We start from the raw sequence: 24695 nt of genomic DNA, 5'->3' as shown, positions 1-24695 counted from the left end.
CACCCACAACACTCTGTGGCAATCCTCCTTAGACATGTCACCATTCGAGTGCCAGTACAGCTATGCTCTGCTCCTGTTTGCTTACCAGGAGGCTGACATGCGTGTCAAGCGATGCCACTTGACCTGCCGGAGGGCTCTCTTATCTGCTACGGCTGCTCTGACAAGACTTATAGAGCGCCGACTTATAGGCCGGGACAGCGGGTTTGGCTATCAGCTAAGGACCTGCTTTTGCGTGGTTATTCTCACAACCTCGCCCCTCGCTACATTGGGCCATTCAAGGTTCTTCGCCGCATAAACCCTGTTTCTTATCATCTTGCCCTCCCCCCGTCGTTGTGTGTCCACCCCACTTTCCATGTATCGCTTAGGCCTGTATTGTGGTCGGTGGGCCCTTCCAACCCGCTGGGTCCAAGCATGGTGGATGGTGCACCAGCGTACATGGTCAAGCGGCTCTTGGACATCCGGAGGGTTCATGGTGGAGTTCAGTATTTGGTGGACTGGGAAGAATACAGGCCCAAGGAGTGGTCCTGGGTCCTCTCCCGTCACATCCAGGACCGTGAACTCATTTGGGCTTTTCGGCAGAATCGTGCAGCTGACCTTTGGACGTCAGGAGCCGCCCCTTTCTGGGGGGTTACTGTAAGGGTTGGCAACAGGCCGAGGCCCCCTCCGGTCACCAGAGGGAGGCCTTGAGCCAACCGTGCCACTAATCAGGCTTAACACCCAACAGCTGGGCTAGACCTTATATAATCACAGTGACCCAGTCATTCAGTGCTGGGTCTTTGTTAAAGTTTTGAGCAAAGCTCCCAGCTGGTAACTTCAGGTATTGAGGTCTGTGAGGCCTCGTGGTACACCTCACTTCTTGTCTGCGAGAGTGTTTGTGTTTTTACACGTCCCCTCCCCTCTCCAGTTTTCCCTCTCGAGTCTGTCTCTCTCCCATGGCTTCCCTTAGCCATTCAAGTTCCTCCCCGTTTTCTGGTTTTGTTTAGGAAGTTTTAGTTTGAGGTTTCCCCAGTGTATCGGGGTTGCCATTTCTTCCCGTGGCGTCCTTTGTTCTCCCTTTTTGCACACTCGGCGTGGTGTTTAGTTTTTTCCTTTTGTTTTACTTGATCCAAGCCCTAACTGTTTTGCACACGGGCCCGCCGTTGTTAGCGCATGGTTTCTCATCCAGTAGGCTATTGGTGTCGTCACCTAGCTGACCTGGGTTCAAGCCCACCTTACAGTGCTACTCTCCCTAAAGCATGGATCTATCCCCTCACACAGGAGGAGGAATGGGCCATGGAAGCCTTAGCCCAAGGCTTCATTCAACTCTCCACCTCCTGTGGCTTCTAACTTTTTTTCTTTGTGGAAAAGAAGGATGAAGGCCTCTGTCCTTCAGTAGATTACAGGATACTCAATCAAGTGACTAAGAAATATACTTATCCCTTCCTTCTGATTCTAGTAGCTTTGTAACAGTTAAGGGATCCTACATTTTCCACTAAACTCGATTTGAGAAGTGCCTACATTCTAGTCCGTGTTCGAGAAGGCGAACAGTGGAAGACTGCCTATGTCACCACAAGGGGACACCATGAATATAGTATAATGCCTTTTGGCCTCAGTGTTGCCGCCTTTGTATTTCAGGCATTTGTGAACGATGTTCTCAGTGATATGATTGGACAGTTTGTAATTGCATATATTGATGATATCCTTGTATATTCCCCATGCTACCCATGTTAGACATGTCCGTCAAGTGTCGCAATGTCTGATACACAACAACTTGTTAAGGGGGAGTAGTGTGAATTTCATCTACAGTCTATTTCCTTTTTGGGGTACATTATTAGTGCTAATGGTGTTACTATGGATGATCATAAGATTGAAGCTGTTACTAACTGGCCCACTCCAGTTTCAGTGAAGGGTTTGTTAGGGTTCACTAATTTTTATAGATGTTTTATCTGAGACTTTAAGAGCATTGCAGCCCTTAACTGCCCTTTTGAAGGGTGTGCCTAAAAGATTATGCTGGCTGGCAAAGCAGTCCACAGGTTTTCACTTCTGTTCCTGTCCTCAAGCATCCTGACTCTTCCCAGGCATTTTTAGTTGAGGTGGACCCATTGGAGACTGGAGTTGGGGCCGTCTTATCCCAACAGACACTAGATCCAAGTAAGCTGCATCCAGTAGCCTTCTTTTCACACAAATTCACACCTGTGGAAAAGAACTATGGTACTGGAGAAAGGAAACTTCTGGCAGTAAAATTAGCCCTGCAACAGAAGCGGCATTGGTTGGAGGGTGCCAACCATCCCTTTTTGGTTCTTACAGATCACGTGTTCAGCTAAGTTACTGGATCTCCATCATGCTCGCAGGTCCATGTTTTTCTCTGAATTTCAGTTCAACATCTCTTTCAGGCCAGGAGCCAGAAACACTAAGGCGGATGCTGTTTTGTGTCATTTAGGAAAGGGAAGAGAGGAGTAGCAGCCAGGAACCTGCGAACATTCTTCCATCTAGCATAAAGATCTAATTTATCCATTGGGAAATTGATGAGATAGGGAAGTCATTAGAGGACATAGCTGTACCTATTGAATGTCCTAACCGAAAGATGTTTGTTCCTGAGCCTTTTAGGAGCTGTTTGATTAACTGGGCTTATTTTTCCCTAATGTGGGGTCACCCAGGTGAGGTCCACACTAAAGAGATTATCTCCAATCACTACTGGTGGGAATCCCTAACAGGTGATGTACACAGGTTTGTTTCATGCTGTTCCACGTGTTCACAGTGAAAGACCTGTACCTGTGCGTCCCTGGTCTCACATTGCAGTGGATTTTGTCATATACCTTCCCTGCGCCCTTGGTAATACTACTATCCTCACAGTGGTGGATAGATTTTCCCATGGGATCAAGTTCATCCCCTTTCCAATCTTGCCTACCAACTTTCAGATGGCAGAGGCCCTGTTCACCAGTGTCTTCAGAGAATTCTGTATCCCTGATGACATCCTCTTGTACAGAGGTCCTCAATTTTCTTCTTAGGTACGGTCCTCCTTCTTTGAACACATAGGAGTTTCTGTGAGCCTTACCACAAGATATCATCCTCAGTCTAATGGACAGTGTGAGAGAACTAATCAGGGACTGGGGAAGTTCCTTTGCATCTTCTGCCACAAAAATCCCACAGACTAGTGCCATTTTCTAATAGGGGCTGAGATGGCTCAAAACTCATTGGTGAACTGGGCAACAGATAATCACTCTCTTTCAGTTTGTATTGGGTGAGCAGCCCCCTATGGCTCCCTGGACAGCCATCACATCACATATTCCTTTCGTAGATGACTGGATGCAGAGAAGTGAGAGGGTCTGGAAGGAGACTCATCAACGTATTGAAGAGGTCCTGCAGCGTAATAAGACAGCAGACTGTCATCATGGCAGAACCCAATTATATCAGCCTGGAGACAGGATTTGGCTTACCACCTAGGATTTTTGTATGCCAGAGGGACGTAGAGAATTTAACCCGATGTACATGGGTCCATTCAAAATCCTAACAAACATCAATGATGTTACTTACCAATTAGACTTACCTTCCAAGTTTTTATTTCAATATTGTTTATCTAAGCATAGACAAGTCACTTTCTCCAATCAGCTATTTCAGCAAATTACTTGTTACAGTTACCATAGAAACAGATGTGTTTGAAGGTTTGGAGTCAAGCCATAGACTTTATACAGTCTATACGTCAAACCCTTTCATTGTTGTGGACATATATGCGCATGAGAAGTAGACAACCCCCCCGAAAAATACTTTTTCCCACATCGGGTTTCCCCATTCGAGTAGATAGCAGCCTGCTCTTCTCCGACAGGAAATAACTGCCCAGGACATTGCAAAGATGGCTGATGAGTGGACAGACTTTTAACTGGGGTTAAAACTTTATCTTGATTCTGACAATAATTTTAATTACAAACTAATTAGTACAATTGGTAACAATTAGTAGGGTTCAAAAAATAATTGGTATTCTCACAGCCAATCACAGTGATAATTACATGCATTTTAAATCATTTGACTAATGAGGGGACGGAGATGCACTAGATACAAACCTGACAATCAAATATTTGAAATTTTGACTACAATATATTCAGTGGAAAGACTATCCACCAGAAATGTACTGTGAATATGAAGAAATGCAATGGAAATAGCACACTTGTCTGTTTATTAATCAGTGCTAGAAAGTACTGTGGATGAGTAGGCTTCTTTACGCCTTTAAATATACTCTTAATCTGAAAGGTTCTGTGTAATATCTGAAATGCTCAATCTCAAAACACAGGAAAACAAGTAGGAAAGGTGATGTTTTCTATACTATATAATATTTGTCCAGTCCTGTGGAAGCTCTGTGTAATCTAATTTTAGCTAAGAACTTTAAGATTCAGATGGGGAACGTAAGGAAGGAAATCCCATGATTGTTCCTCCAGTTGCGTGTTGTTGGGATTGACAGAGTGCTGCTATCCGGTACCTTGGAACCAAGGTTGTACGCCTAAGTCACCCACAGCTCATGCGACCAGTGACAGCTGTCCCCACTGTCCCCCATCGTGTGACATAAAGAAAAATAGTCAAGTGGGCAAGGAAAAGGCGGGTCATTAGTGAAATGAAGGCAAAGCCAGAAAAAAACAAAAAACAGTGTGCTCGAGAAGTAAAGGGGGAGGAGGGGGATGACACCTACAGGAACATGCGTAGATGCAGAGAGAGGGCATCGAATCGTCGCTTGAAAGCTGCAGTTGTGGGTGCCATCACAACATCCTCAGGGAAGGAGTTCCATGAGTCTATAACCCACCTAGAGAGCCGAGCCTTGGGTCTGATGCAATCAGACCTGGGCTTAGTCAGCTTCATAGAATGTCCCCGAAGGGCTGGTAGGGGAGTTGGTGTAAACAGCCAAGTTAGGTCAGGTCCAATCTTATACGTGGGTATACGACAGGTGAATATGAGGTCATCTCGAAACCACCTATAGTGCAAGGAGAACATCCCTAGGGTTTCAAGCCTAGTGCCGTAGTCTTGCCTCGCATATCATCTTCGTGCCAACCCATAAAATGCGCTCCAGGGCCATTTTGTCCCTCATGAGACAAGGTGGGTTCACTTGAACACAATATTCGAGGTGTGGCCTGACAAACGCCGAGAATATCCTAACAAATATGTCACCGGTGATTTTACCGAAGGCCCTACGAACCATCCATAGTATACGGAAACCCTTGGTGGCTGAATCCTGCCATTGATCACTAGCCTTGAAATCACCCGAAAGGGTGAAGCCTGGGTCTTATGATCTGGCTGACGGAGGGGATATTAACTGTTCCCACTAACAGTAGTCCTGGGTGACATACTGGTGCCAACACGAACACACTGTCCTCTACCGTTGAGGAAGGCTGAGATCCAGTCCAGCAACCTGCCACACATGCCAAAGGTCCTCAATTTGAAACAAAGTCTTTGATGTGGAACCTTATCAAATGCCTTGCAGAAGTCTATAAAGACTACATCCATGGCATGGCCCTGTTCTATCATGTCGGTCCACATCTCCTTGGCAGACAGCAAGTTCGTCAGGCAGGAATATCCCTTCCGAAAACCATGCTGAATAGCACTCAGTACATGGTGCCTAGTTAGGTAATCCTCCAGCTGCTCATGAACAATCCTCTCCATCAGCTTGACAATAATACTGGTCAAGCTAACTGGCCTATAGTTCACTGGTCAGCTTCTCTCACCTTTTTTGAAAACTGGGCAGATCACAGCTTCACAGGTATGCGATCTGTTGGCATGAAGGCAGTCACAATATCTAATGGCAGTGGTGATTCTAATGCAAAAGTAGTGGCATATTGTTTCCCCAACACACGCCTTTTCAAGTTGGTATTCGCTGGGGTGTCATGATCACCCAAGAGAACCAGAATAGAGTCCACTCTACCCCCAAATGCTTTGATGTACTAGAAAAATCGCCTGGGAATCATTGCAGCTGACACAGCTAACTTGCTTTCATATTGTAACCGAGATACTCGCAAAAGCCTTTTACACGTGGACCTCGCATTGCTGTAGCCTTCCCAGGTGATACTGGTCAGGGCGCTCACATAGCACTTCCACTGTTTGGCGCACCTACGTAGACTCTTACTGTCTACACAACTGATCCATGGTGGCTTGGCAGTTGCTTCCCTAGCAGACTGTAGCGGTATGTGAGGTGAATATACATCGCTCAGGAACTGTACAAATTTGTCCCATGCAGTGTGTGCAGTTTCACAATCAGTGATAGGGCAGGGTGCCTCTCTAGCCTTATGCCTCATAGTCAGGAACTCAGCCTTCCATATATTTATTCGCTGTGTCCGACCATCAGTCCTTAGTCTCGCCAGGTTGCATCTAAACAGCAACACTGCATGGTTGCTGGATCCTAGCGGTTTCCCATAGGACATATCACTGATAAAGTCTACCGATTTAGCAAACACCGAATCTAAATTCGATGGCGATTGCTCACTCATAAACCCTTTTTGGTTTGTCAATGAACTGCCTCAATGGACTGTGTACTGTGAATGAGTGTAAACTATTTGGAGCCTATTTGCAAAGGTGCTAGACCCTGGGGAAGTTGTCAAAGCCCTCGAGCATATCTCAGGAGGATTAAAGTCCCTTAGATTCAAACACCTATTCGATGCGTGTGACCTGAAAAAATCTGCAGTGTGCAGGCTATCTGGACTTCTGCATAAGTACACAGTATATACAGACACAGTGATACAGACTTCTGTATAAGACCACAATGCTGATACTATTGGGTTGAATAATAGCAGTCAAAGCCACTGCTTGAACTATATCATTAGCACACGCATACATAACGACCCTACCTACGTCAATTTTAACATAGATGGCAACTCGTCCATGACATGGGACTGGTTTGTCAGCTCTGAGCAAAGAATAGTTAGGTAAGCTCATCGCGAATGCGGGATGTGAGCCACGTTTCGGTCACTGCAATGACATCTGGTTTGAAGTCATCTATCAGTTGACGTAGTTCGTGCAACTTACTGCCTATGCTACGTATGTTTGTGAGGACTACTTTAATTAGCTGTTTACCGCGATACTCGGGATACTATATGGGCTGTGACAGGGTGGTAGTGAACTGTCAATGCACCACCCGAAAACCCACCTTGTTCACCCGTAGCACGACGTGCCCTCAGATCTTTGAGTGCCTCTGCGCATTTTAACCTGTCAGCGAGAGGCAAGTCCTCTTGCAGAATGATGTCGGAACCCTTCAGCTTGCAGGCAAATCGTAGAAGTGATTTGCGTTCATCAGGACTCGAGAGAACTACTCTGAGTAGTCTTGGTTTGGACTCCTCAGCCTTTGGCAGAGCGTTACCAAGCCTGGTAAGTTTACAACCCTGTGACCCCTGGGTGACCTGGAGCAAGCCTTAAACCACTGTAGAGCATCAATCATTCTGTCCTTCGGGCAGCACATATTACACCGCAGTGTAATGTAGTCCGAACTTTGTTCCACTATAGACTAAAACTTCTGAAACTGTGTTACTGAAATCAAAATTATTTTGCCATTTCTTGAATAGAATAATATTATGTACAGTCAGTTAAATGTAGACTACCTAAAATATGTGCTATTAACAAATACTACATACCACAGAAAAATACATATAGGCCCTATAGCTAATATCTCGCAAGTGATTATTGAGTCTGGATTAGTAAACTGCTTCCAAGCCTCTTTAATCTTTGAATCAAACTACTGGCTAATGACTCTCCGCGGCTGCTGATTACATTTTTAAATCTCTCATTTTTAAGTGGGCGTAAATATACGCCAGAAACATCACTCGATTTTTAATTTCGGACAAAGTTCGATTGTGAATTAAACGAATCGATGAAAGCAGGTAGTCTAGGTTATCGCCTGTTAAGACAAATATTTGAAGCTTAGTCTTAACTGTACGACTTGTTCTAAAACGTAACTGCAAAAAAAGAAGTGCTTTTCATTTTAAATATGAAGACCTCAGGTATTTTCCCCAGCATTCTATCAACTCGCAAACTCAAACTTTGCACTCACTCATTTGTTCCCCTCACCAAGTGTCCCATATCTGCAAGCTTGTCTTGAAATAAATGCTTCTGAAATCGTCACAGTTCGTCATCAGAATTCGCAGCTGTAAGGCTTTGCGATATCTCTGTATCAATATACGGAATATAAACAATGCATTTACCTACCTTATTCTCGGTTGAGGAACGTCGACACTTGTTAGAGACTCCAGCTGTTTGATTCATGTTTCAGCATCTGGACTAGCTAGAGACAGATTTGGTACCTATACCACGCTGTAGTGCGTTGTTGAAAGGAGCTGCACAGAAAACGGTAGTTTCCACGCTACCGTCGCCGCTCTTTCGCTAGTCATGACAAGTCTATTGCTCACCCAATCGTGTTGAGCGCAAGCGCTTGCGCTACTGGTGCGATAGATGCGCGCACACGTGTGCTCATGCGTGCATTCATATGAGCCACTATATGTAGTATCATTCAGTATACATATACTATATGTAATATCAGGTCCTCACTCTGTGGCACAGATTAGAAAGTAAAGAGTAGTCATGTACCCCACTCCACATACACACACACACACACACACACACACACACACACACACAAACACAAATGCCATACAGGCTGGAAGGATAAATCAATATCAAAATAAATCAAACCATAGCATGCTTTGCAGGGAGCACTGACATTGTGTTAGTATTACAGACAAATGCATATAATGAGGGGGGGGGGGGGGGGGGGGGAATCATTATTCTGAAGATTAAAACATTAATATTAATTTCAGATTTTTTCTTGCTCAGAAACATCCTTTTCCATCTCTCTCTCTCTCTCTCTCTCTCTCTCTCTCTCTCTCTCTCTCTCTCTCTCTCTTTGTGCACCTGTGCATGTATTCATAAATGCATATATGATGTCTGACATTTAGCAATGGTTTAACTATATGTGCATGTATGTGTGCATGTGTATATGATGACTGACATTTAGTGTTGGTTTATTGTGAATGAATATTTTCAGGCCAGCTCGTTCCCCTCATGATTCTGGATGAACCTGCTACTGTACCATCTACAGCACACCCTGAACTCTAACATTAATTATACTGTGGACTTCCACTTTACCTGCAAGTATTCTGCATCATTCACAACTTCAGTATGTGTGTGTGTGTGTGTGTGTGTGTGTGTGTGTGTGTGTGTGTGTGTGGCTTAGTTTGTGTGATTGGGGTGTATATGTGTCCGCATGTGTCCCTGTGTGTAATGAGTGAGAGTACGTTTTGTTTAGCATCAGTACACTGAAAGCCTCTCATGTGTTCTCTTCATCTCCTGTCTCTTCCACTGGGATGTTTGTTTCATGATGTTTGAAGTGGCTGAGTCTTGGGCAGTGAGTGTAAAGGTCAAAGGTAAAGGGGGTCTGAGAAAGCCTATTGATCTACCTTACTTGAAATGCCAACTCTACTCTGGCACACACACACACATACATGCACACACACATAAACACACACAAACACACACACACACACACACACACACACACACACACACACACACACACACACACACACACACACACACACACACACATTTAACTACATACTTGACACATTTAACTTTATATAATGACCACCCACAAAAATAATTAATAAACAGTTATACCACATAAATGAAAATGTAACACTGTTTGGATAATCTGTAGAATGTGAATTTAGTAATATCATTTTAATGTAAGCCACATTATAAATTCTGACAAATAAGGCATCCTATCGATGGGTAAATGACAGTTATGTATTAACAAATGACTGATAAAGCACAGATGTTTAATGCTAATAGATGCAAAGGACAATATCCAGCAAAATCTGAGGTTTAACTGTATAGAGGACTAGATCACTGTGGGCTCACTAATTGGCAGTTTGGCCATTCATAAATCCTTTTTAAGGTGAGACTTATTGTAAAGGCATTAAGGGCAAAAGTCTCAACCCAGCAAGTGCAAAACATTGTTATAGCTGAAACTCATAGCCCCTCTAGCACACTACTATTACACATTACTGCTGTGCTGAGAATGTTCCACCACCTAAATATTATACAGTTAGCAGTTGTCCTGTGGTCTGAAATGGACCAGCGATGGATGTCAAATTGTGTATTTACTATGTATTGCTGTTTGGCTGCTATTAAATATTGTGTAGACACTATTAACTGCCTTGGTGAAGACAAGTTAATATGTTGTTCTATTTAGGTACCTTAAAATCCTTTTCAAGTCTGCATTTCCAGTGTTTTATTTCTTGTTTACTTTCAGTCCCTCCAAAAGCCATCAGTCATACCATGGTTTCCCGACCCTGAAACTACATTACACAATCCTCACTCAGGGTTTATCCTGAATTGTGGTTCTCTTAACTAATGAAATTCTTTGGAATGTGATCATTTTGGTTAATGATGCTGGGAGATTCTGACCTGACACTATATGAGAGAGAGGTCTGTCATGGATGGAGATATGCTCTACATGTGGCTCTTGTCATTAGTCAAGTGTACTTTTATATATGCAGAAACCAGGCTAAGCTCACTTTATTTCTCCCATATCTCTCATCTTTGATCAAAGAACATCAATTAATTATCCCTGAGCATATCAGAGAAAGAGAGAGGGAAACAAACACAAAAAGACAGACAGATATGCAAAGCCTCTCCAGAATAATTACCCATTCACTCTTAAACCAGTATAAGATGAATCCTTTTTTTGCATGAAATATTTTTTGTTTTTTGTATTAATCATTTATTTATGTGTTTACTTATGGGAGGGAGCAGAAACTTTTTTAGACCAATTTTCAACCACCCACAAAAATATTTAATGCGATTATCCCTCTGTTAAGTGCTGCATAGGAAGAAGAGGATTCCACAATTTAGCTCCCATCAAAATGTAAGTTGAGAGTCAGTCTTTTGTCCTGATTCTTGATGGTGAGACTGGTACAGCTAGCCTTGTTTACAGTGGGTACACAGATGGCACATTTCTCCCCCTGCACAGAGCAGTCAGAGAGACAAAGAAAACACCATTAAACAGAGTAAAGAAAATGAATGATGTTATCAGTTTATTTCCTTTGACATAAGATCTGTACAAACTGGTAAAAAAGCAGCAGGTAGTCAAATGTACAGTTCAATGAAATCATGCACCGCTCTACATTCTCATTCCCTTTCAACTGACAAGAAACAAGCATGTAAACGACAGAGGGAGTTTGCCAGTGGAATACTGACATCAGGAGGATTGAATAAGTCTTGCCTGGCTCATGTTGAGCAGAGCTCTTTCATGTCTGATAGATGCATTATCTTTCCATTAGATAAAAAGCCTCAAACTGCTGCTTCACAACAGTCTTTCATCTTTACAATCCCAGGGAATATGTTTGTACTCTATCTAATGTAGCATAGTGCTATTTAAAGATTCCCGTTGTTCTCCTGCACCAAGACCATGAAGAAGAAGAGATCGTCTGTGTACCACATTTTAAAGAGATCACATGTCTTTTTGTCACATATGAGGAGAGGAGAGGAGAGGAGAAGAGAGGAGAAGAGAGGAGAGGAGAAGATAGTAGTGGAGAGGAGAGGAGAGGAGGAGAAGATAGTAGTGGAGAGGAGAGGAGAGGAGAGGAGGAGAAGATAGTAGTGGAGAGGAGAGGAGAGGAGAGGAGAGGAGAAGATAGTAGCGGAGAGGAGAGGAGAAGAGAGGAGAGGAGAAGAGAGGAGAAGATAGTAGTAGAGAGGAGAGGAGAGGAGAGGAGAAGATAGTAGCGGAGAGGAGAGGAGAGGAGAAGATAGTAGCAGAGAGGAGAGGAGAGGAGAGGAGAGGAGAGAAGAGGAGAGGCAGTTAGGGTTATGAATAAATAGTTTCCATAATGGAAAATAGCTCCTGTTGGACTGATCAGAAACATAAATCTAGAAGTTGGTCAGCATTATTTTGTTATTTCTGTAAAGTAGTTCTTGAGACCTGTCCATTTTGTACAGCACAGAGATGGTATACTGTTTGTGGCTGAGTTTCTGTTTCATGTTCAATTTAGCCAGGCCTTTATTATTTTTCAGTAATGTGAGATTTCTCTTCAGCATCATGAATATATATTTCTTTCAGCAGCACAGATACAGCTGAATTTGATCTTTACTTGTGTTTCTTTAATACAAACACAAACCCTACATCACAAGCTAATAAAGTCTTTTTCAATGACAATCCAGAGAGGCAAACTATAAGTTACACACATACACACATATAATTTCAGACAGGAACTGATCTTGAATTTGTTTCACTGAACATATTCACCTAAACCCAAAAACTATACATGAGCTTTGAAGAAAACAAAAAGAAACATTGCTACGGCAGATTATATTCTCAGTTCATGACTGGGATGTGAGGATTCCACGTGAATCTGATAGGGCAGAAAATTAGTGTGGGCTGGACGATTTGCAGGCTTGTGTCTGGACTGATCCTGGTTGCATTTACTGACTCACAATACAGATCATAATGTGGAAGTTGGGCATAAGCACTAATCAAACTTCTGGCGTAAGGAGTTGTAGCAACCAAGATTCAATGTTCCATTTATTACTGTGTTTTGCACCATGGGGTGTATGGGATGAAACCTCTAGATCTACTGGGGTAGGTTCTCCTCCTCTCAATCTTTCCTCATTAATGATGAATGAAAGATTGGGCTCAGGGCCGCATGAAAAAGCTGAACTGATCTTATTTGATGATGTACAGTGGTTGCCCAGGGGAAAACAATTTGCGTAGAAAAAGGAGGGAGGTGGGGGGGGGGGGTGAATGGTGGGCAGACAGGGTTCAAACTGAAGGAGGGTTGAGAAGGGCGGTGTCCTAGGTCCCTAGTAAGAGGAAAGGGACCTCCATAATTAGGAAACCTATATCACCCATATCAGGGCAGTAGTAGCTCTGACTTGTAATCGGAAGGTTGCTGGTTCAAGCCCCACCACTGCTAAGTTGCCACTGTGGGGCCCCTGAGCAAGACCCTTAACCCTCAATTGCTCAAGTTGTACTCAGTCATAATTGTAAGTCGCTTTGGATAAAAGTATCAGCTAAATGCCATAAATGTAAATATCATCCTTTGCATAATTTAAAACCACAATAACAGCAAAAAGCTATATGCTGCCAATGCACATGAAGCAAAAAATAGCTGACTGTATAAATGCACAGGCCTAGTTAGATAACCTAAAAGCATGCTTCACAGGACATTTAAAGAAACAAATTCAAAATTGTCATTCCTGATTGCAGGTGCAATCGCAATTGCCCTTGGTGATCTTGCAGCAAAGCAAGATCTAATAATCTAATAATTACACATTGATGTGTGATTAGTGTCACTGATGTGGAGCTATTTCAGTGCCAACACTGCAAACCTGTGGAAAATATTAGTTTTACATGTGTACGAGTTACAAGCCAGGTCCATGAGGTGATTAGCATCTCAAAATAAAATTCAAAGTGATAAGTAAGTTCTCTGCTTAAATGTTGATTGCCTTACAATTTTCTTTGGCCTCTGACAATGTGGTTTGATATTTCATTCAGTTAACAGGAAAAATAAAGAAAAAGTACAATCTGGTGGTATTCCACCCCTTGAATATGCTGTTAGCAGGAGTAACGACTTTAAGCATCAGGGTCACCCTTTAAGGGTGATAACTGCAGGCATCTCTTCTGGCCCAGGTGGCTCCAGCATGTGCAAGCTAGGCAGAAGGTTAGTGCATGCAGTCTAACATGAATCTAATTACATCAGTAGTGTAATAATTGCATAACAATTTTCTCTTGTTTCACAATTAAGGGCCAGACTGTACTGGAGCCATTTTGTACATAATATAATTTTCCAAATTATTTGCCATACAAGAGGATGCTGCTGCTGCTACTGATGAGGATGAGGATGGTGATATTAATGATAATAATGATGATGATGATGATGAATATGATGATGAAGATTATTATGATGATCTCTGGGTGCTTTGGGAGACTTTCAGGGGTCAAATGGTCTACCACAAATTCTGTGCACAACCAAAACACAGTATCAGTGGTGTTTAAAAATGTGGCTTACATAGATTTCCCCTTCTTAATATACAAAATATACTGTGACAGAATTCCTCGCAACCTACAATCTCCACATGCAGGCGTGCTGTCCTCAGAGGTAAATCAATATTTTACAACAAATATAATATATCTGCATTTTTGAACAAATTGTAACATCTCCCGCTAGTGAGTAATAATTCTCTGTTTAAGGAGGAACAGACGCTGTGAGAGAACTGTACAAAAAAACCCTTGAGCTACACATACAGTACAAACTTCTACAGATTTACACGGAAATTAAACAGCTGGAGTACCAAAAAACGGGTACAGTACTGCTACTTTTCATATAATTCTCTAATAATATTACTGTCTGATGTAGGTGTTCGCCTTTGCTGAAAAAATTAATAAATTGTACAAATAAAAATCTGAAACATTGGTTTGTGTGCTTTTCTTTTGATTTTTTAAAAATTATATTTTATTGTACATTTTAGGTTATAGCAGACGTATATTGTTGCAATATAGTTCTCTCAAGAAACAAGGAGATCTATACAAAAAGACACTCCTAAAGATGAAAAGAAGGGGAACAATAATAACAGATATGCAATTCTGTACCTATAACAACATAATTTAAATGGAAAAATGATTTGAGATCCAACAAAGAATATATTCTCGGGATCTTTCTAAGGGCTCTCAGCCAGTACCAATGGGCCCCATTGTATATCAAATATTTTGAGTTAAAATATAAGTCTGGTTTGTTAATTACTCTGTAAGACTTTTGTGTGCTGCAATTCTACCCAGCAAAAGGTTCCGTTCTCTATGTGCGTCATAGTTAAAGTGTTTTACAGTGGTCAATTTCAGAGTAGTTCCCATCTCGGATACACAACTTCTAATGCGTTTGAATAAATATACACGCGCTGGGTATGAGATTCTGCCCGAATGGCGTCATGCTGCCACCTATAGGGCAAAGTGAGTATAAATAATAAACTTAAATTTGTAGATATAATTAACCTGAGAAATTAAATCGATGAAATTATCACGAAAAAAAGAAATGTTTTAAGCAGGCAAGTGCTTTTTTAACCTAATAAAATAAAAATGTCCACCATGTCCTTTTGTGGGTTCTGCACAGCCCTGCACTCTGCTGTGCAGAGTGAAGTGACAGAATCCATAAACCAGGGCACTGTGGCTCGACAGATGAGACACTCTCCTTCCTAATCATGGCTATATTGTGTAGCACTGTATAAATCATGGACCTTGGCTAGCTGAACACATAACAGTCTCAACCAGTTAAACAGTGACTTGAGAATCTGAAAGTTCATTCCAATCTTGATCCTAGTTTTTGGATGAGCCTCACTGAACTGACTCTTGGGCCACGGCAGTGGGTATGGATGGAGAGTGGGTGGGAAGCATTGCATGCCTGTCTACTCTCTGTCTATACACAACAGCCCCTCAAATTAACCCACAACACAGAACAGAAAGAACATTTTAGAAATCTTCAATGTTATTACATACAATTAGTGTATAACACACTGCCTGACAAAATAATAATGAAACCTGGAGAAATTATTTTGCATTGTCAGTTTTCTTTTTATTATTTTTTTTTATTTTGTGTTGTAAACAAAATTGATACTTTACAGGAAATATATCAGCACCTTGCAGTGAATATCAAACAGTGGAGTCCTAAAATGAAAACTCTCACTTGCACAAATTTAATTGTCCTTCCATACGTACTCTAACTAACTAATTTAATATTTTACACTCTTGCTCATATAACCCTTGTTAAAATGATTTGCTTCACCTTCTTCTCCCTGTGATAGCCGACTCCTTTGCCATCATTAATAACGCACTTGGAGAGACCACAGATGCAGACAGTATTGGGTGGCTTCCCTACATTTTCATTTGCTCAGGAATAATAGGTCTGGTCACTGTTGTTCTGTTGATCTCTTTCCTGAGCATATATGGATGTAGATGTGAGTACTGTAGTATTAACCTTTTAGTATCTCACATGCTATTTTAAAATTGATTATATTTGACAAAAGGCAAAATAATAAGTTATCTTTTTATAAAACAATTTTAGGCTCAAATGCCCACAGACAACAAGTAAGCATGTCATTTGCTCCTGGACTTTTGCTTCTTTGTTTGACTTTCTTCACCGTGTTTGGTCTGGGGGTTAAAAAGTCGGTTTCTTCTTCTTTCAGAGCATGCAGCATCATGCCTTGTGCCACCCAATCAGAACCTCGCACATGGTGGAACGGGCTGTTCCCAGGCCAGAATACAGCAACCAAATAAAGTCACAGAGATGGAAGAGCCTGACCTAGGGCATATTCTGGACCTGGAAATCAACTGAAAGAACAACTCTCATACATCAATCTGAATATGTTAAAAACCTTTCGCAATAAAGAGGGAAACTGTAGTTCATGTTTCTGAAATTAGTGATGTTTTGGATACAGTGTAAGCAGCTTAATGCAGACCTCTCCTCAGCAGCTTGAACTGAATGGAAGTGGTAAGATTCAGTATATATCATTCATTGCAAAAAAAAAAACTTTCAGTGATATTAATATACTTGCCTCTGCTTACATAATTAACTACATACAAACATCTTTATTGAAACAATGAGTAGTGTCATACTGCTGTTCTTTTTTGAGTAATTTTGGGTGTAATGTGTGGAGGGATCTGGGGTCTCATCGTAGAGGTTTTCAGACAGACCAAGAAGCAGACGATCATTTCCACCATAAAAGTTCAGTCTGCACAAAAACGTATCTCACCTTTAAATACAAAACACCCCTTACAATCAGTGACTAATTACATGCCACTAACCAACAAAGAGCCGCAAGGAACCCACAGCCATGAAAGTACAAGCATGCATAGATTCATGATTCATTTTCCTATTGCACTTTTTTGCACTTCTTTTTTCTTTTTCGTGAAGTAGTAAATTTTTAGTTATTCAGTTACAAAGTCTGTTGAGAATTCTCTCTCTCTCTCTCTCTCTCTCTCTCTCTCTCTCTCTCTCTCTCTCTCTCTCTCTCACATGCACACACACACACACACACACACACACACACACACACACACACACACACACACACACACACTTTTCAAATAATTGAGAAAGGTAGCTTACAAAGACTAGCTAAGGGCCATCAAGTGAAAATATTCCCATGCTGCTAACTATCTTTGTGGTGTGCAAATCTTTACCATGGCCTACATGAAAGGGGAAAGAACAAAAATATGTAACTTTAACCATGTGTCACATCAGGACTGCAGGTCTAGAGGATCTGAAAACCATCAAACATTCTCATGTATGCTCACATATTTACCCAGACAGCAGCTTTGCTCATGTTTTACATTTGACACAAAGAGAAAGAGAGAGTCCTGTTTTATTACAGGACTCCACAGTGTGTATGCATACCCATATCAGCTCAATTAATTTTCTTTGTCTCTGTTTCTTCCCTTGTCACACTCTCTTTCTGTGTATCTGTAGTATCCTGGGGTCTTGTTTCTTCAACTTAGTGATACTCACATGCACAAAAGCACACGTGCACACACAAATGCAAGAACAGCTGAGCCAATAGTGAAGGTGCAGTCACATTAAGGGCCAAGGCCATCCACACATCTGAATGAGAGTAAACAAGCACTAAAGGACTATAGTAAATGACCGTTATTAAAATGTGGCCTTCTCATTTCAGTGATTGAAGGTACTCACAAATAATAATATCACATATTAGATTTGTTCATTAGACATTACACATTGAACCTAGAACAGACAGAGAGAAAGACCGAAAGTAGAGTGGCAAACAGAGAGAAGCAGACAGAGAGAGAGAGAGAGAGAGAGAGAGAGAGAGAGAGAGAGAGAGAGAGAGAAGACAGAGAGGAGAGTCTAAGCATTATGCTAAACTGTATTTCTGCCCTATTGCAGAATACTACAGCCACAGTGTTTTGAGATATTATAATACACTCAACTGTGCAGTCACCATAGGTTTAATGCTAACGCCCTTTACTCATTCATTGCAAGAGAAGGAGAATGTGTGTTTATCATCTGTCCTTGAACCTAAGTGTCTGTGTAACTATATGTGATTGTGTGTGTTATGCATTCTCCTCTCCGTGGGGATACTGAGCAATATTTTACTATGCTGTGGCTTACTGCCCTCAAGTGGTTAGCTACCCATACTAAAAGTCATCACTCATCCAGCCGTGTGACTGTGACTCCACCACTAGAGAGCAGCAATTTGCTATAAATACATCAGAAGCACTGACACATTCACTTCTTATCATGCTATTAATACATATGATTAAATAAATAAATAATAATAAAATGAAAAGTAAGCAATTAATGGCTGACCATGTATTGGCTATGAAACCTTTTTTGGTCTTCTTTCTTAAATGGACCATCTCATCTCAGTTCTAGAATCTAGGCTTCTGTTAGCCTTTGCTTTTCCCTTGTAGGCATATGTAACATGTTTTCCTTTCCTTACAGGTGCTGGGATCGTTGATGAAGGTTTTATTTTATGTGGTCTAGGCACTTTGATAATACTGTCCACTTTGGTAATATTAGCCCTAATTGTTTAAACCTGGGGTTTTCAACCTGTGAGGTGCCAGAACCTGTCAAGATTTTCAAATGTATTGCTAAGTCTGTCCGTTTTGCACTCTGTTGTGTCTCTTGTGTCATGAACCTAACCTGCATTTTAATGTCTTTGATCCCTGTCTAGCCCTTTTGCACTGGTGCTATTTTGCTCTCTGCCTCCTCTGGTTTTTGACCTTGCTCTGTATTGTGGATTTCTTTTTGCCTTGGTCTTTTGTGTTGTCTTTTGCTACTAAATTTAACCTGCAAACTCTTAGTGTCATCTGTTACACATTTGACTACACATGGAGAAACAGGACATGTCAAACAGAGGTCCTTCAGCTATGAAAGCAAATTGCTTCTCTATTCCGTCCTGTTTTTGTATTCCCAATTTTATAGATTATATTTAATTATCAATTAATTAATTGCTTGATTGATTAATTAAATGTATTATATTTAAGACCCAGGTATGGCTGTTGCCTTCAGCCTTTGTCACAAATATGGTTTATTATTTCACAGGTTTACAGAACTGAATTGCAAATTTACACAATTTTCTTTCAAATTAATAATTAAAGTCTAATACACACACAAAAAAAGTCTCATCAAAGTATATATAATATATAATAACTGCTAGGCATTTTATAAGTTCACATTTAAAATTCAGAATGGGATGGGTGATTTCCCATGTCTCTTGGTTCTCATTTTTGGGATCCTCAATCCTCAGTTGTCAATTACATTTTTTATTTCTGATTTGCTGATCAGATGTCTGAGCCTGAGAGGGCGGTAATCACTTTCTAAAAGGGGAATTTAAGAGGCTAAAAGCAAACTCCTTACACAGTGCGCCTCCTCTTTCTTGTAGACTAGGTAGTGCCAAAGTCTGAAGAGCTTTTTGAAGAGCAGAGTGACATTTGCTTCTTTCCACTATGGAGGGGTAATCCCTGCTCAGAAGGATGTGTTTAAGATATCACACAGAGGCTCGCTACGTTCACAAGCAATTTTTTTGTACTATCTGGGGTATTTCATCCTGGCCTGTGGCTTTCTTCATTTTAATCACTGTCAGTTTAGAGTTACGCCTCCCCTGGATGGATCAAAGGGAGAGGTTTTTTTTAGCAGGCAAAAAGGCAGGCAGAGGGGCAATGTATAAAATGTATATTTTTTTTTGTATAAAATCAGCAATGGTTTTATTTTCTTTAGGGTTGCATGTTGGAATGTCAATTTTTAGGGATGATTTCTTCATCCCAGCCAAAGACCTAATCGCATGGTACCATCAGTTTGGGTTTTCATTTTTCAAAAGAGAGATCTGTGTGGAATCAAATACCTTCTTTGCTTACTAATAATTTTATGTACCAATAACTTTGTGTTGATAATATCTGGCTAGATTATTGTCCCTGTCATGTCTGCCGCTAATGAATTTAATTTATTTAGGAATTTAATGTTACGAGTCATCCAAAGTTTATCAGTTGGGTGTTTAATAGTTCCTAATGGGAAGTATTTAACACAAGCAGCATTAAGTAGCTGATAAAAAGCATTAGTCTTAGCTACAGTGTCATGGGTATCATAGACCTCTTTTCCATGCATGGTAACATCCATTTTCCAAACTGTTCCATGTTTGCTTATTTCATTTGGCACTTTTTGCTTTAGTGCACTTGTTTTTGGTGTCTGTCAGACTGAGCTATGATCACTAAGGACTATCGGGGGGTAAAACCTGTGGTGAATATGTAGTACAGGGCCACGTCAGTAATAATGAGATCTAAAACAGCATCTCACCTAGTAATGTGCTTAACCACTTGCATTAGGTTATTTAGATTATAGTCTCTATAATATAACCTGAATCCACTACCCCCTCAATCAGTATGGATTTTGAGTTCTGAATATAGCCATCTATCTGGTGAAAAGTCTCAGGATGATCACAAGTGAACAAAGTCTGTGATACTGCTGCAGTACATTTATTTATTTGTAGAATAGCCATCCATCTTATTCACAAGAGATTTGGGGTTTATGAGAAAAAAAAGGTTGGCAATGCTTGTTTAGATTTGATTTCAATTTTAATTTTACAATGCTCGTTTTACATTTGAAGGCCAGTTGTTGCACTGAACAGACAGAGAGGAGTTGCTCACCACTCATGGCTTTAATTTATCATAGTTCAGTAATCTCTGGCTTCAGATTGTTTTTATTTGCCTCTGTATGCTGACACCTCCTATTTTTCCCTCTTCGGACCGGTACCATAAAATTCCACAGATCCTTAAATGTTCCTTTTGTGCTGGGTTCAAAAGGACACCACTCATCCACAGACTCCAAAAGTAATCTGCAGTATATATGCAGATATTGGCCATATTGAATCCTTGTTATGGGGTGATGGAAGTAATTACTGGCTTGTTACAGACATTTTAATAACTAGGCCCAGGTCTTGAATATCCAATAAAAATCCCATGAGAGATAAATCATCCACAAATTCCATCAAGACAAAATTGGAATAATTAAAAAGGACAATCTAATAACCTGATTATTTTTCAAAAAAGATTATAACCTAGTTATTTCTTTTTAAAAAAATTAATAACACTTGTCTAGCACTTAAAGACAAAAATTCATATGGCTGCCCTCACACACATACAGATTATTAGATTATTAGAGGTTATTAGATTATTTTTAAATTGTTATTAATTAAACTTGTACTATATAGTGCCTTTCTCAGTTCTCAAGGTCACTTTATAATAAACACTGCACAACAACTGCTTTTATATCCAATCAACACTACACACACGTGATATACAAGTCATGACTTAAGAGTGGTGATAAAATCAAACTCTGGATCCCAGTGTATTAAAGTGAGTATTGCTGGTTACTGACAAAACTATCTGTTAAATCATATGAAGCAAACATGAGAAGTGTGAACATGTGAATGTTGCAAACCTTGCTTTTTTTTTTAAACTGGCTTTTGCAAATATGTGTATGGAATCAAAACTAAGGAAATGAAAACCACAAGTAGAGAGAGAGAGAGAGAGAGAGAGAGTGAGAGAGCAGCAGGGTTGACATTTCCACAGATACATATACAATGACTGATGCCAGACGAAAGCACCTTAGATGAATTTACTTCGGTTTTGAACCCCTTTAGTTTCTACTTCATTCGCAATGGACAGGCCATTATTAGAAATGTCCTCAACATTAAATGGTTTGCTTGTGGCTCTTGTTCTCCTTGTAATTATAGATGCACAAGGTAAGTTGCTTTCCACCAGTTAACAGTTATGTCAGGCATGACCACTGTCTGCTCAACTGGGCTATTTATATTATACTGATCTCAATTCGGGTATTACAGTATGATATTGTTATCATATGCCACTAAATGTTCTTTATCGGTGCATTTGATACATTTGCATTGTATTATAACTGTTAAATATATTTAATGTAAAAGAAGGGAATTATTTCACAAAAACAATCCCACAGTGTTTACATCAGGTAATCAAGGTGAACACATATTCAGATATATTTTTGTATGCTTCTACACCCTCATGTGGAACATAACAAACCTGAAGAAAATGTAAGCCTAACATCTGTTTGATGTCATTAGGTTTTGTTTTGAATCTGACTTATGGGAGCAGGTTACTGGTTCAAGCAGATGCCTTTATGTAAAATGTTATAATGAAGGACTGAGTTCGTGTATTTTACCAAATTCATAGGTGACACTGTGCGTAGTTATATCTACATTCAATAATTTAAGTTTTAAACCTAATACACAGGCCCTTCTTTTCACTCTCAAATAAGACATTTTTTATTTTTATTTTTACTCAAATTACTCATTGCTAAAGTCTTTGAGTAGAAGTCATTGTACTGAAATGAACATGTTTTTGGCATACATTTTATGTTTTTGCAAGCAACATGAGTAGAAAAAATAGCATTTGACTAGCTGAAGTTATTTTATTTTACAGGTCCTCCTGATCCATGTATTCCTGCAGCCAAAGTTCGGAAGAACTCTTTTTTGATAGTCACCAGTAAAAGCCAGTCAAGAATCTCTTGTCCTGTGACATATTGTGAAAAGATTCCCACTATTAAATGGGTTAAAATTTCTGATATGGACACGTGGACGCAACTCTATGAAACAGATCAAATAACAATTACAGAGGAACAGTCTAATTCTGGTTTGAAAGAAGTCACCTCACACCTGAGCTTCAAGAGCATATCGAAATATGACAGTGGAGTCTATAGATGTAAAATTGTTGTATCTAGCTTTTCATCAGAAAGCCACAATATCAATGTATCTGTTTCAGGTAAGAAATGAACCTGATATTTGTTAACTTGATAAAACTGAGTTTGGTAGGGAGCAAAAAGGTGACCTGCTGAACTGAAGTTATAATTATCTCCCACAAATGGACTTAATAACCCTACAACTATATATGGAAGTAAGAGCAACATATTAATTCAAGATGTTTAAAAATGTTTTTTAATTTTTAATTTTTTTACAGGAAATATATCAATGACATATAATATAAAATATTAATATACTAATATAAAACATATTCACATTTTAATTTTTTTTTAAATAAGAAATGTGTTGCAAACAAAATTGATATTTTACAGGAAATATATCAACACCTGTCAGTGGAGTCCTAAAATGAAAACTCTCACTTGCACAAATTTAATTGTCCTTCCATACATACTCTAACTAACTAATTTAATATTTTACACTCTTGCTCATATAACCTTTGTTAAAATGATTTGCTTCACCTTCTTCTCCCTGTGATAGCCGACTCCTTTGCCATCATTAATAACGCAACTGGAGAGACCACAGGTGGAGACAGTATTGGGTGGCTTCCCTACATTTTCATTTGCTCAGGAATAATAGGTCTGGTCACTGTTGTTCTGTTGATCTCTTTCCTGAGCATATATGGATGTAGATGTGAGTACTGTAGTATTAACCTTTTAGTATCTCATATGCTATTTTAAAATTGATTATATTTGACAAAAGGCAAAATAATAAGTTATCTTTTTTATAAAACAATTTTAGGCTCAAAAGCCCACAGACAACAAGTAAGCATGTCATTTGCTCCTGGACTTTTGCTTCTTTGTTTGACTTTCTTCACCGTGTTTGGTCTGGGGGTTAAAAAGTCGGTTTCTTCTTCTTTCACAGCATGCAGCATCATGCCTTGTGCCACCCAATCAGAACCTCGCACATGGTGGAACGGGCTGTTCCCAGGCCAGAATACAGCAACCAAATAAAGTCACAGAGATGGAAGAGCCTGACATCTCACTGTGTTCAGGGATGGGTCAGGGGCATACACTGCATAGGAGCAGAGACCTCCAAGAGAACAGCACAGTGAGCAGGTCACAGCAGATTGTGTATGCCTTTCTTGAACATCTCCCACCTAGGACATATTCTGGATCTGGAAATCAACTCAAAGGACAACTCTCAGAATATGCCTCACTCCGAATATGTTAAAAACCTTTTGCAATAAAGAGGGAAATTGTAGTTCATGTTTCTGAAATTAGTGATGTTTTGGATACAGTGTAAGCAGAGTAATGCAGACCTCTCCTCAGCAGCTTGAACTGAGAGGAAGTGGTAAGATTCAGTGTGTATCATTCATTGCAAAAAAAAACTCAGTTCTCTAATATTAATGTAATTGCTTCTGCTTACAAAATTACCAGCATATGTACCTCTTTATGGAAACAATGAGTAGTGTCAAACTGCTGTTCTGTTTTGAGTCATTCTGGGTGTAACACATAGAGGGATCTGGGGTCTCATCGTAGAGGGTTTCAAACGGAACAGGAAGCGGACCATCATTTCCACCATAAAAGTTCAGTTTGCACAAAAACGTATCTCACCTTTAAATACAAAACACCCCTTACAATCAGTGACTAATTACATGCCACTAACCAATAAAGAGCCGCAAGGAACCCATAGCCATGAAAGTACAAGCATGCATAGATTCACAACAAAAAAAATTTCACATGGACACTAGTTTTATGTTTGGACTTGGTACAGTATTTTTATAGAGTGGGCCTTATTTCTACTTGACACACATTCTTACTCATAAGTTCCATTTTAACCTACCACTCTACCTCACCACTTCCTTCTTTAGCTAGCCACCACAGCCTTGTGCAAGCTTTGAGTAATTCTTCTTACACCATTACACAATTTTATATGATCGGATATCTGTGTTCGATCAT

At 40.2% G+C, this 24695-nt stretch overlaps 1 protein-coding gene across 1 annotated transcript; it reads left to right on the top strand.

Moving 5' to 3' along the window:
- Positions 1–21587: 21587 nt before the first annotated feature.
- si:ch211-214p13.8 lies at positions 21588–23997 on the top strand. The gene is made up of 5 exons (XM_035522010.1): positions 21588–21750; positions 22460–22798; positions 23275–23427; positions 23536–23558; positions 23659–23997. The coding sequence occupies exons 1-5, from the start codon at positions 21666–21668 to the stop codon at positions 23965–23967; spliced, it is 909 nt and encodes a 302-aa protein (XP_035377903.1). The 5' UTR covers positions 21588–21665; the 3' UTR covers positions 23968–23997.
- Positions 23998–24695: the final 698 nt, after the last annotated feature.

This window comes from Electrophorus electricus, chromosome 2 (genome assembly GCF_013358815.1).
Source record: "Electrophorus electricus isolate fEleEle1 chromosome 2, fEleEle1.pri, whole genome shotgun sequence".
NCBI lineage: Eukaryota > Metazoa > Chordata > Actinopteri > Gymnotiformes > Gymnotidae > Electrophorus > Electrophorus electricus.
Note: the sequence above shows the minus strand (reverse complement) of the source record. Positions and strands in the feature narration are given on the sequence as shown.